Source organism: Girardinichthys multiradiatus, chromosome Y (assembly GCF_021462225.1).
Source record: "Girardinichthys multiradiatus isolate DD_20200921_A chromosome Y, DD_fGirMul_XY1, whole genome shotgun sequence".
In the NCBI taxonomy this organism is placed as follows: Eukaryota; Metazoa; Chordata; class Actinopteri; order Cyprinodontiformes; family Goodeidae; genus Girardinichthys; species Girardinichthys multiradiatus.
In genome coordinates this window covers 37,991,518-38,004,306 of record NC_061818.1, presented here as the reverse complement: position 1 = coordinate 38,004,306, position 12,789 = coordinate 37,991,518, and the positions used below count along the sequence as shown (strand labels likewise).

General features: G+C 43.9%; 1 protein-coding gene across 1 annotated transcript in view; it reads right to left on the bottom strand.

Moving 5' to 3' along the window:
- LOC124864259 (myosin-11-like) overlaps positions 1 to 12,789 on the bottom strand; it is a 30,223-nt gene that overhangs the window by 11,349 nt on the left and 6,085 nt on the right. Inside the window, exons 4-25 of the mRNA XM_047358956.1 lie at positions 12,051 to 12,207; positions 10,311 to 10,338; positions 9,916 to 10,015; positions 8,734 to 8,760; positions 8,366 to 8,389; positions 8,156 to 8,248; positions 7,493 to 7,556; positions 7,304 to 7,402; positions 6,953 to 7,096; positions 5,072 to 5,167; positions 4,872 to 4,990; positions 4,639 to 4,791; positions 4,377 to 4,550; positions 3,931 to 4,104; positions 2,645 to 2,759; positions 2,367 to 2,560; positions 2,159 to 2,280; positions 1,558 to 1,627; positions 1,322 to 1,482; positions 1,139 to 1,247; positions 876 to 1,007; positions 591 to 797 (exon numbers count right to left, since the gene is read on the bottom strand). Coding sequence (XP_047214912.1) covers positions 591 to 797; positions 876 to 1,007; positions 1,139 to 1,247; positions 1,322 to 1,482; positions 1,558 to 1,627; positions 2,159 to 2,280; positions 2,367 to 2,560; positions 2,645 to 2,759; positions 3,931 to 4,104; positions 4,377 to 4,550; positions 4,639 to 4,791; positions 4,872 to 4,990; positions 5,072 to 5,167; positions 6,953 to 7,096; positions 7,304 to 7,402; positions 7,493 to 7,556; positions 8,156 to 8,248; positions 8,366 to 8,389; positions 8,734 to 8,760; positions 9,916 to 10,015; positions 10,311 to 10,338; positions 12,051 to 12,207 — 2,562 coding nt within the window. The remainder of the gene's footprint in view (positions 1 to 590; positions 798 to 875; positions 1,008 to 1,138; positions 1,248 to 1,321; positions 1,483 to 1,557; positions 1,628 to 2,158; positions 2,281 to 2,366; positions 2,561 to 2,644; positions 2,760 to 3,930; positions 4,105 to 4,376; positions 4,551 to 4,638; positions 4,792 to 4,871; positions 4,991 to 5,071; positions 5,168 to 6,952; positions 7,097 to 7,303; positions 7,403 to 7,492; positions 7,557 to 8,155; positions 8,249 to 8,365; positions 8,390 to 8,733; positions 8,761 to 9,915; positions 10,016 to 10,310; positions 10,339 to 12,050; positions 12,208 to 12,789) is intronic.

Genomic DNA, 12,789 nt, shown 5'->3' with positions numbered 1-12,789 from the left:
AAGCAAGTTTTAACCTCTGATTAATAACTAGTGTAAGACTATTGACGTCCTTTTTACAGTAGAAAAGGAAATAAAACAACTGAATAAAAATGGCAGATATTTAGATGTTTTTCTAATTTTGAAAATTCTAAGATGATCAATACTAAAGCCTAAAATGTATTTATAACTATGGAGTTACATGCACTGAATTTAATTAACTGAAATGAACAGTATCAAATACATTAAATAATATTGAGCCAAACTGAATTGAATTGAACTGAACTGGGTTGGGCCAAGGTAGACTGATATTAATAGAATTGAACTGAAGTGAATTGAATCAGTTAAACTGCATGGCATTGAACAGAACTGAACAGAACTCAACTGACCGGAACTGAATTGATGTCACCTGAACTGAACTGACCTGGGGCAAGGACTGACTTTAACAGAACTGAACTGACTTAAATTCAACAGAACTGAAATGAATTGAATGGAAGTGAAATGAACTGAACTAATAAATGCCACTTCGTGCTTGTCTGTGTAAAATACACAAAACTATTTGGGATTTTGGGATTTAAAAAAATGCATCAAAAAGTAGGTAAAGTTTGTAAAACCTGTAGCTGCTGCTCCATGTCCTTCTTCTCCTGTTGCAAGGAGATGCTGCGCTCTTCCTCCTCCTCCAACCGGGCCTCCATCTCATGCAGCACCTCCTCCAGCTCCTGCTTCTTGGCCTCCAGACGCACTCTCATCTCCTCGGCCTCTGCGTACAACTCTGTTTCGGCCTGAAGCTTCAGCTCCAGCTGTGATCGCTCCTCTGCCAGCTGCAAGCGGAAGCCTTTGTCTTTAAACACACGCTTATTACTTTGGAAAAACTCTGTAAAATGTTACTTCTGGCTCACCTGAGTGTGTTTCTGGGCGATTTCCCTCAGTTCAATTTCAGCCTTAGCTGCCACCTCTCTTACCGCCCTTAGCTCCTCCTCCTTTTGACCCATTTCCTCCTCCTGTCTGGTCACCTGTAGCAGGGGCTTCACCTGATTCACACACAGCCATTAAACTAGTTAAGTACAAAGGAGAGGATGCATGCAGGGGTACAAGAAAGGTTAATATTTGTGCCTGGAAAAAGCCTAATTGATGTATTATCCTGTTCTAATCATAGGATGACCTTCGTGAACAGCCTCCACCACTGCCAGTTCTTCAGTTTGAGGTAACAAGAACAGTTCCTCTGGAGGACCTTCATGGCAGTCAGCTGTTGTTGTCGTTTACTAAACGCTCTGCAAAGAACAAGTGTGATGCATTAGTTTCTAGATGGCTTCAGGATGCAGAATTCCTGAAATATCCCTCTTACTTGCGTCCCAAAAAGCCTCGTGCTTGTGCCTGGAAGGCGATGATGACGACGGTCAGTTTGAGGTCTCGCTCTTCCTCCAGCTGAGCCAGAACCCCCGTTCTGAAGAACATTTTACTCTGACCAATGCGATACAGGTTTGGATCCAGATCCAAGTGCTTTACCTGTGGGTGGGAAGGTAAATAAAATCTTGTTTTTTAGTATCATTTTAATTTGCTGCTTGTAAAATAAAAACTCACCATCAGACAGCACGCCTGCTTTCCATCCATGAAGCCTTTAGGGATGGCGCTGGCAGCCAGTATCTCATACCTGCAAACAGGTGAGGTCTTGGGATAAAGTGCTTTGCCAAAGTTTTACAAATGATGACCCCTTGACATAAACTTCAATGTATTATTATAATGCCTTTTAATTAGGGATACACGATATGTCTGCATTAACATCGGTATAGGCCGATGTTAGTCATTTTTTAACATATAAATATGAGCCAAATTAGTAAAACTGGGCTGATATTAACAAGCAATGTTTATTTCCATCTGTGGCTGTTTGTGTATCTGGAGGAGGGGGGTTGGTCATGTGGTATCTGTTTGGTCATGTGACAGAGATAGGGATGCAGTGCAGGATTGTGGGTGTTTAACTGAAGCAGAGAACCAATGTCAGGGTTGAGGTCATTTTTTCACAATGTTGAAAGGGTAGGGAAATATATTTAATACCAGTAAATATCGATGAATGTCGGTTATCGGTCATAACAGCTATATTAGTTTCGGATATCGGCCCAAATGTTCCTATTGGTGCATCCCTACTTTAAATGTGAACAACAGTCACTAAACATGCTCCATTTACCTCTGTCTGAACTCCTGGAAAACGATGCGGTTCGGAAATCCCTGCCTGCAGATCCGGATGCCCTCCAGCACTCCGTTACACCTAAGCTGCTCCAGCACCAGGTTGGCGTCCATCTTACCGGCCTGCAGAACCGCAGCAACAGGCAGTGACAGTACAAACAGACTGTGCCTCCTGTCAGCAGCCAGATGCAGATAAAACCACCACTCACCCTCTTCTCGTGGTTGGGAATGATGCAGCGGACGAAGTTGGGCTGCGTGTTGTGCAGCGTGGTCATCAGTTTGCCCAAAGACTCCTTGTACAGCTGACCCACCGTACGAAACATTCCCTTTTTGGATTTGGTGGAACTGGGCACAGAACTCTCCGACATTTTGGTGATCGTATCAAGGCCCACCACTCGATCCACTGAAGGAGAAGAAGTACCATTGTGTTACCACAGCAGCAGATTGCATCTAAAGGAGTTTGAATGTGTCTCATCGGAGGTCCGACCGTCTTTCCACAAGTCCTGGATGAAGCTGCTGGAGGAGTTGTTGAGTAGAGCCGTCACGTTGTCATTCAGAGGATCCATGTTCTTAGTCAGCCAGCTGGCTGAATTATAATCAACCTGGAAGTAGAAAGTAGACGTTCTGCAGATAAAGAAAACTGGTAATGTCTCAGTAACTTGGTAATGGGGTGTTTCTGTCTTAAAATGACAAGGGAGAGGTGTTGAGCTCTTATTTCGTAATATTGTGCTTCTAGGTGGGCATAAAAGCATGTAATATTTTAAAGTAGTTTTCCAAGTCTTCTGAAGGTCTTCCTTAGACTTCTGCTGCTTTCTCACCAACTTGAGCCCGAACCAACTGGCTGGTTGTAACTGGACCGTTACATGCCAACAATAACAGGCAACAAAATCATGTTTCTTTACCACAAGGAAGGACAATTTGAGTCAATATCGATATTAAATGTATTTATGCCGTGTACCGAAATAAAACCCATCAGAATTCTGAGAGTTTCTTCTATTAGCGCCACCTTCTGGCGCGTTTGTTTGAAAGTCGCCTGTGTCCCCTGATCTAGAAGATACAGTCACCGGTAGCTTCTGTCCAAAAACTATGAGCTGTAATAGAAATCTTGAAGTATTAACGGTAGAACCCCCTGAAAGACACGAGTGTAAATTCTTGTGTCTACAGCGTTGGATGGTGTTCATGGAGGAGTTTCTAAACTCATTTGGTGAAAAGATGTGAATTTTACACATTTTCTTCCAGAGTTTATCTTTTATCTTTACTGAATGTCATAGCAGATTTTTACCAACTGAGACTCATATTTTGAGGTCTTTTTTAAAGAGAGGAGCGATGAACCAAAATCATTTCGGTTCTACAACAATTTTGACAATAGTAATAAATGTGCTTTTAAAGCTAATGCATTGGCTGGAAATGTGTAAACATCAACCCAAATCTGCAGAGAAAAGCTCTAAAAGACCTTCAGGAAGCATAGAGAACTGTTGATCAAGACCACTGTGGCAGGGGTGTCAACCTCTAGTCCTGCAGTTTTTAGATGTGTCCCTGGTCTAACACAACCCAATCTAATGTCTAAATAGCCACCACACCATGTAGCCAAGCCCTACAGAGTGCTACTGATGACCTATTAATTTGAACCAGTTGGGATGAAGCAGAGAAACATCTAAAAGATGTACAGTAGTACTCCTAGAGGACTGGAGACACCTGAGGTGTAGAAGGTTCCAGGAACATCTAGCTGATTGGAGGGAGAATATAAAGAAATGAGGAGTGGGTCAGGGTTACCTTTCCAGCGTAGTGCAGCACCGTGAACATCAGTTTATCCTTGTGTTGTTTGGGTTTAGAGAACTTCACGTGACCTGTGTGGGTGTTCAGAAGCTTGTCCACGAACGACTGATCGGTGGCCTTCGGGAACCAGCACTCCTCATCCAGCAGTGCCAGGATGCCTGGGGGATTGTTCTGGAAAACGTTGGAACATAAAGATATCACTGACAGAGAACACCTTTACTTTTGGTCTAATATCACTCCAGCTTTTTGTAGCAGAAAATTATGTGGAATTTAATTCATAAAGACGTTTCTGGGAGAATGAGGAGGTCTTAATAAATCTGTGTCCTTGTCTGCAGACTGAAAAGCTCTGTGTTAATTTTTTATGTGAAAACCTGCAGAGGACTAAGCATCTTCTGAATACCATGAAGCTCATGGAGTGACAGCATGCTTGCAGATGCGCTCACCGGCCTCTCAATGAGCTCGATGCAGGGCTGCAGGTCCAGGCCAAAGTCGATGAAGTTCCACTCTATTCCCTCTCTCTTGTACTCCTCCTGCTCCAGGATGAACATGGTGTGGTTGAAGAGCTGCTGCAGCCGCTCGTTGGTGTAGTTGATGCAGAGCTGCTCGAACGAGTTGTCCTGAAGGAGAAACTCTGAATGTCAGAAAAAAAAAAACAGAAATCTGGTGAAACCAACAAATAAGCCACGTTCTTCAGGAAGAATTCACCTCAAAAATCTCAAAGCCAGCAATGTCCAGGATTCCCAGGAAGGACGACGACTGTCTCTTGCTCTTGTCCAGCGTCTTGTTGACTCTAGCGAGGATCCAGCGGAACAAGCGCTCGTACATGGCCTTAGCCAGAGCCTCCACGGCAAAATCGGCCTGAAGGTGATGGACAATTTTAAAAAAATAGTTTGAATCAAATTATGTGAAATGGTGCATGGTTGTCTCCTGTTCAGAACCTGCTGTTTGGTCTGGGCCTTCTGCACCACCTCCCTCCCCACTTTGATTCTGGGTGTGAGGATGGCGCGGGTGAAGTCGGTCACGTTGATGCCCTGCAGGTGGCACACCTTCTGTGCCGCTGTGGTTGAAATGGAAGAAGGTGTCAGAGAAGCTACAGGGTTTCCTCACAGATCTGGTATTGGAGTGTTTTAATGGTTACCCGTGTTTTCAGGCATGGTGGCCTGCTCGCTGTTCCTCTCCTTCTCAAACTTGATGTTTCCCAGCTGGAGAACAGTGGACACCACCTTCAACATGCCTGCAGGTTAAAATACCTTTATAATTATTCTAACAGTTTAAACCCTGGTTTCTTCTTTTAAAATATGATTTATATTGTTTTTAGAACAATTCCTATACATCCACCCACCCATCCATCCATCCACCAACCCACCCATCCATCCACCCACCCATCCATCCATCCATCCATCCACCCACCCACTCATCCATCCACCCACCCACCCCTCCATCCATCCACCAACCCACCCATCCATCCACCCACCCATCCATCCATCCATCCATCCACCAACCCACCCATCCGTCCGTCCGTCCATCCATCCATCCATCCATCCATCCATCCACCCATCCATCCACCCACCAACCCATCCATCCATCCATCCACCCACCCATCCATCCATCCACCAACCCACCCATCCATCCACCAACCCACCCATCCACCCACCCACCCATCCATCCATCCATCCATCCACCCACCCATCCATCCATCCACCAACCCACCCATCCATCCACCCACCCATCCATCCACCCACCCATCCATCCATCCACCAACCCACCCACCCATCCATCCGTCCGTCCGTCCATCCACCCAACCATCCGTCCGTCCGTCCATCCATCCATCCATCCATCCATCCATCCATCCATCAACCCACCCATCTATCCACCCACCCATCCATCCATCCACCAATCCACCCACCCATCCATCCATCCACCAACCCACCCACCCATCCATCCGTCCGTCCGTCCATCCATCCATCCATCCATCCATCCATCCATCCATCAACCCACCCATCTATCCACCCACCCATCCATCCATCCACCAATCCACCCACCCATCCATCCGTCCGTCCGTCCATCCATCCATCCATCCATCCATCCATCCATCCATCAACCCACCCATCCATCCACCCACCCATCCATCCATCCACCAATCCACCCACCCATCCATCCATCCACCAACCCACCCACCCAACCATCCGTCCGTCCGTCCATCCATCCATCCACCAACCCACCCACCCATCCATCCGTCCGTCCGTCCATCCATCCATCCATCCATCCATCCATCCATCCATCAACCCACCCATCCATCCACCCACCCACCCATCCATCCATCCACCAATCCACCCACCCATCCATCCATCCACCCACCCACCCATCCACCCACCCACCCATCCACCCTCCCATCCATCCATCCACCCACCCACCCACCCATCAACCCATCCATCCATCCATCCATCCATCCATCCATCCATCCATCCATCCATCCATCCATCCATCCATCCATCCACCCTCCCATCTATCCACCCACCCACCCACCCATCCACCCATCCATCCATCCATCCATCCATCCATCCACCCACCCACCCATCCACCCATCCATCCATCCATCCATCCATCCACCCTCCCATCCATCCACCCACCCACCCATCCATCCACCCATCCACCCTCCCATCCATCCATCCATCCACCCACCCACCCACCCATCCACCCATCCATCCATCCATCCATCCATCCATCCATCCATCCATCCATCCATCCACCCTCCCATCCATTCACCCACCCATCCACCCATCCATCCATCCATCATCCATCCACCCTCCCATCCATCCACCCACCCACCTACCCATCCATCCACCCATCCACCCTCCCATCCATCCATCCATCCACCCACCCACCCACTCACTGACTTACATTTTCAGATACAGAGCTCAAAAATACAACAATTAAAAAAGCAGCTAAATTATTGCAGTAATTACCATGAAACATTAAACCAAACAACAGAAATGGTTTTCAGGATGTCTATAAGTACCTAATCTCTCCTCATCTGTAAAGCCCATGATCTCCATTGCTTCCAGAGTCTCGTCAAAAAGCTCATCATCCTGCTGACCGGGAATCTCCACGTTACCCGCTATCAGGAAGCGGTAGCTGTTGAAGTCCTCCAACAGCAGCTCCTCTACAAGAACACAAATCTATAGAGTTATTATCCAGGAACCCAGATATGATCGACCTTCGCCGCCATTGCTGCAGAGCAAGGAAACGAGGAGCTTCTTCTTAAAGAGAAACATTTTAGGGACCGGAGGAAACTTATCTTCATCTGATCTTGTAGCAAGTGAAACATTCACAAATGTTTTTATTTTACTCTAAACTCTGATCCTCTCACCCCTCATCTTGTCTTTTGCTCCAGCCACCATGTAGTAGAAGATGTGAAAGGCTCTCTCTGTGTTCCCTTGTCGAATGCAGCGTGACTTCTCCAGCAGATCTGTTCAATTTGGATGGAGTTAAGCAGATAATCTTTACATCGGTTGATTTAGGAAGAAGAAGGTGGGAAAACTTTTCTGAAAAAGGATACAGGTGTCAATGTTTGCCCCGACAAGGAAGCCAGTCACGTCAAAGTTAAGTTTGATGAATTTCCCCTGTGGAAGGACAGCAGACCTGTGAAACATCACGGTGGTTCCTCGAATGTCTCTTAGGTTAAAGTAGAAGAAAATGCACCTTCATCTATCCTCTAAAATTATTTAAATCTAACTTTAAGTTACACGAAATTCAAAACTTTGTGGGAAAAACAAGTGCACCCAGAGCAAGCAAAAACTCTCGTTTTCTGTCTGACTTTATGTCTCTCACTCTGTTGTGAAGGTATTTTGGAATGTTCCTCAATTCATTGAGGTTTGCTGATATTCATTTCTGAAAAGCTCTATGAAGCTCATGGTCCACTGTGAGGTGTCCAGGACCTGTGGCTGCAAAACAAGCCCAAGGCACTAGCCCTCCACCACCGTGCTTGACAGCTGGTGTGAAATGTTGGTGCTGATGTGCTGCTTTTGGGTTTCTCCAAACATAGATCCAGAAAACATGGACAAACATCTCTCCGTTGGTCTCATCTTTCCAAAGAAAATTCTTCCAGAGGTCTTGCACTCCTTTCAGATGCAACTTTGCAAATGTACGTTTACATAAAACAAGGTATACTTTCTTTTCTTACATGTCTGCATTTTTGTGTCTGAATTTAGCATAGACTTACAAATCTGGACGAGTTGTCGTTCTTGATTGTCTTGGCGTTGCCAAAGGCCTCCAGGATGGGATTAGCCTGCAGCAGCTGCTTTTCCAGCTCCCCCTGGAGTCCATAAACAGGTCAGACATTATTTAATGGATTACTGTTGTTTAGTCCAATATCATGCATAAGACTCGTCCAAACTAAACACAGAGGAGGACGAAACAGGTTTTTACTCACATAGGCCAGAGATCCTGACTGCTGCTGCAGGATGAGTCAGAAAAACAAGTAATTAAGAATGTTTCTGTTGTTTTTAACGGTCTGCGGGTTATTTTTTCTTCAACTAATTCAGATTTTCTTTCCTCAAAAAGTAACTTGTGAAACAGCGAAGCAGAGAAGGCTAGAGATCAAGCAGCAATGAATCCTCAGTCAGAAAACTCACTTTTTAATAAAACATGACTGTAACTGTCAGCTAGTGTTATGGAGGATTTATGAGGTAATATGAACTCTAACTTATTTCTTTTTGCCATTTTTTCTCATTCAGATGGGTGCAAAAGAAAACCAAAAGCCCCAGCAGCTGCAGCAGGAGGAAGAAAAAACCTTCTCACCTTGGCCACAGCTGCAGCAACCGATTCCTGTCATGTACAGTAAAATATTTCCTTTATTTATACTTTAAATTTATACTTTAACACGTTCAGATGGATGCAACATTCATAGGTTAGAGTCAACAATCTATTGCACAATAAAATATTAAACTGGATTTAAATCAATAAAGGGCGTGATATGAAAAGCAAACATTCAGCCACTTCTCATTGATAATATCCATTCATTCCTGAATTTCAGGCTGCATCACATCGCCAAAATTATTCGGAAATGTAGGACAAGGAGTGAGCCAGAGGTTTTGGGAAGCAAACCTGTTTAGGGGATAATGATAAAATGTATTTAATACACTCAGTAACCAGTTTATATAGGTAAACTTGACAGTACCGTTTAGGGATTGCCTGTAGAAACAACTTAATTCTTTGTCAAAAAGAATCAACAAGGTGTCCGAAACATGTTGGTCCATATTGACATGATAGCATCACACAGTTGCAGACTGATCAATTGAACATCCCATAACCAGAATCTCCTGTTCCACCACATCCCAAAGATGCTTGGCTGGATTAGGATCTTTTGACTGTGGAGGCCCCTGGAGTTCAGTGAACTCTTCATGTTCAAGAAACCAGTTTGAGGTGATTTTAGCTTTATGACATGGAGCATCGTCATGATCCTCCACCTTGTCTACAAATGCTGTTTGGCTTGTATCCTGTCCTGAGCTATCTCCTCTCCTCAATTTTTTCTCCTTTCTGCTGAGGTTGTCCTACTCAAACATACCAATTCGAACAATTTCCACTCTATGACAGAGTGGAAATTTTATGCAGAAAAGATAAATAACCTAACATGTTTGTTTTTGGACCGCGGTAGTAATCCGGGCCACCCATGCATATTCATGGAGAACAGGAAGGCCGCAGACGCAATTTAAACCCTGGACCTCCTTGATGCAAGTCATCAGGGTGAACAGCTGCACAGAATAGGACAAAATGACAGCTGGAAAGTCTTGAAGTATTGGGAGAAACATTACAGAGTGGGAAAAGCTTCCCTGAAACAATATTCTGAAGAGTGCAGCAGCCGAAAATGCAGACATTTCTCAGATTTAAACTGTCCGAGAGTAACATAAAACTCAAAGAATATGCAAGAATCAAAAATGTATTTTTCTTTTCTTCAAGCTTTTTCATGAAATTCCTACTCACAGGGTTGACGTCCTTCTTGCCTTTATGTGACGAGGCGACGACGGCGAGGTACTGAATCACCTTCTTGGTGTTTTCCGTCTTTCCTGCTCCAGACTCACCACTAATTGGAAAAATGGGATGGAAAAACTGTCTTTCACTCTGTAATAGGCAACAAACATCTGAATATCTGTTCATCTTTATTTTTCATACTAATAATATTTATTTTCTAAGTGTAGTTTCTCAGACGTAAATAATATTTTTCTTTTTTCTTAATATATAATAAACATTTGTAGGTTTTATGACTGACAGGACTAAAAACATTTTAATCTTAAGGGTTAACTCTTCCTTATATCATGCGATTGTGCACTGCCTACTTAAAGTGATGATTTGTACTCAAATGGCGTGTTTTGACTCACGTGCAGAGAATAGACTGATCCTCACGATCTGTGAAGAGCGAGAGAGAAGATACTGTGAGGTTGACCTGAACTCTGAGGCGAACCTTTTTTTTATCTAATGTGAAAGTAAACAGCTCTAAGATATGTCTCCATCAGTCTAAATATAGTAGGTGGATGCAGGGCTCTGTCACTGTGATCTGGGCTGACTGCTCCATGTATGGCTGTTCTGGGGCCGAATGGAAAGTTCGGAGGTAGTTTGAGGTCGGCACGCTCCGAGGCTTCAGTCAGGTCTGTTCACGGCCAACACTCCTCACTCATCTGGAAGCTGAGTACATCCATCTACTCGTGCAGTTTTAGGAAGTTTCTATATTTCCACACTGCTGAGAAGGTTAGAGCTATTGTTGGAAGATGGGATTGTTCTGTCAGGAATAATAGGTAGTTTCCACAGGATTAACAGACCAGTCTAAACTATATCTTCCATGTTGGGTTTCATAAACTATTTCAAACACCTGCAGATGATGGCTTAAACAGTCAAAGGTCTATGGAAGCCCTGAAAGGCAAATGTACAGATTTTTAGTTTCTTAAGGCTTCGACTACACTACATTTTTACTTTTCACCTCAAACTCAGTAACATCAGATGAAAATGTGACCGTGGCTGGTGGTTTTCCAAAAAACACTTGTGTTGCTCGTTATTTATTACAAGTTGGAAACAAATGCCTGACATGGACTTCCTCTATAAGGGGGCAGGTTCATATACAGAAATACTATCTTAAAGTAAATCAAACTTTTATTGCAGTAGCAGAATTTCACAATGCCACATTAAGGAAAAATTGTGTCTATGAAAATCACCGTTGTCACACTAATTGAGTACCCTGCTGTTAATAATAATAATATTGATTTGTATTTTTCCTTTTTTGCTAACAGGTCAGCACTTAGTCTTCTAACATTTCGCTACGTTGCAGATAACCCACAGTATCAGAGATCCTCCACCATACTTCACTGTGGGCATGAGGTGCTTTTCCACATGTTCATCCTTTGTTTCACAGCAAAACCACCTAGAGTGTTTGTTGCTTAAAAAGCTCAGTCTTAGCCTCATCTGACCAAAACACACAGTTCCAGCTGAAATCCCAGTGGGTTTAAGTAAACTCCACGTCTCTGTTCGTAATGGTGGGACACAAAAGGATTTTTCCTACCAAACAACCATGCCACTCAGCAAGGAAGAAGCCACTACTCCAGAAACATAAACAACATGTTTTCGTTCTGATGAAACTAAAACTGAAGAGTTTGGCCATAATGATTAATTTTATATTTAGAGGAATAAGCTTGCAAGCCTAAGAGCAACATTCCAACTGCAAAGCATGGGGGTGGCAGGATTATGCTGCGGGGGTATTTTGCTGCAGGAGGGACTGGTGCACTTCGCAAAATAGACGGCATCATGAGGAAAGGACATTTTGTGGGAATATTGAAGCAACATCTTAAGACCTCAGCTAGGAAATTTCAAATGGACAATGAGCCTTGGTGTGCTGCCAATATAATTACAAAGTGGTTTAAGGACAACACGATCCACAAACTTGGCTTGGTTACACCTGCTCTATCAGGAGGAATGGGCCAAAATTCCAGCAAACTTTGGCAGGAAGCTTATATGCAGAAAAATATTATAGAACAGAACCGTTTCAATAAACTGGGACAAATGAGATTTGTATTTTTTGACATAAATGGGGAGTTTTTCTGGAATCTGAATGATAGTCAAACAAGGGTTACCCTGCAACATGTTCCTGTAGGCGTTGTCCGTGATAGAGTAGATGTGTGGTGGCACTTCGTGGCGTTTCTTGCCCTTGTACATCTCGATGATCTTTTCCGAGTATATTGGCAGCATCTTGTAGGGATTCACCACCACGCAGAACAGACCCGAGTACGTCTGGGGAGGAAAGAAGCCCAAGTTATGTTCCAACAAGTCTAAAGTTTTACCTGGATTACTGTTAAACATATCCTTCTGTTTTACTATAAATGGCCTGAAACTTGTTCTCTGTACTAATGCTGTTAATGAAACTCCATGAATGTCCAGCATTAACCTGATCTGCACATGTGTGGAAACTTTTCCATAAGAATGAATAGGCACAGCATTACCACTCTCCCTTCTGCTCCCCTTGTTAATGCTCTTACAAGGACTCCCAGAGATGTCTGACTGTAATTTATACATTCAGCAACTTATTAAACTTTTTAAAACTGAAAAGGATAAACAAAGCATAAGCTGTTGAATCTGCCAGAACATCCTCAGTCCAGGAAGAGAGCACAGCTGCTTATCTCCATCCTTAAATGGAGACTTTCAGACCTAAATGTGGACTAAAATTGAACTTCACAGGTTTTCTATGGATCTTTCTTTTCTGCAGTCACCTGGTGACTCTAACCTTTTATAGATTTAATAAAGTTCTTAGACTTTTCAGCTCTGAAAGTGAAATGTTCACCAGACTCTGTGGTAAACTGTAAATGTTGGCATGCT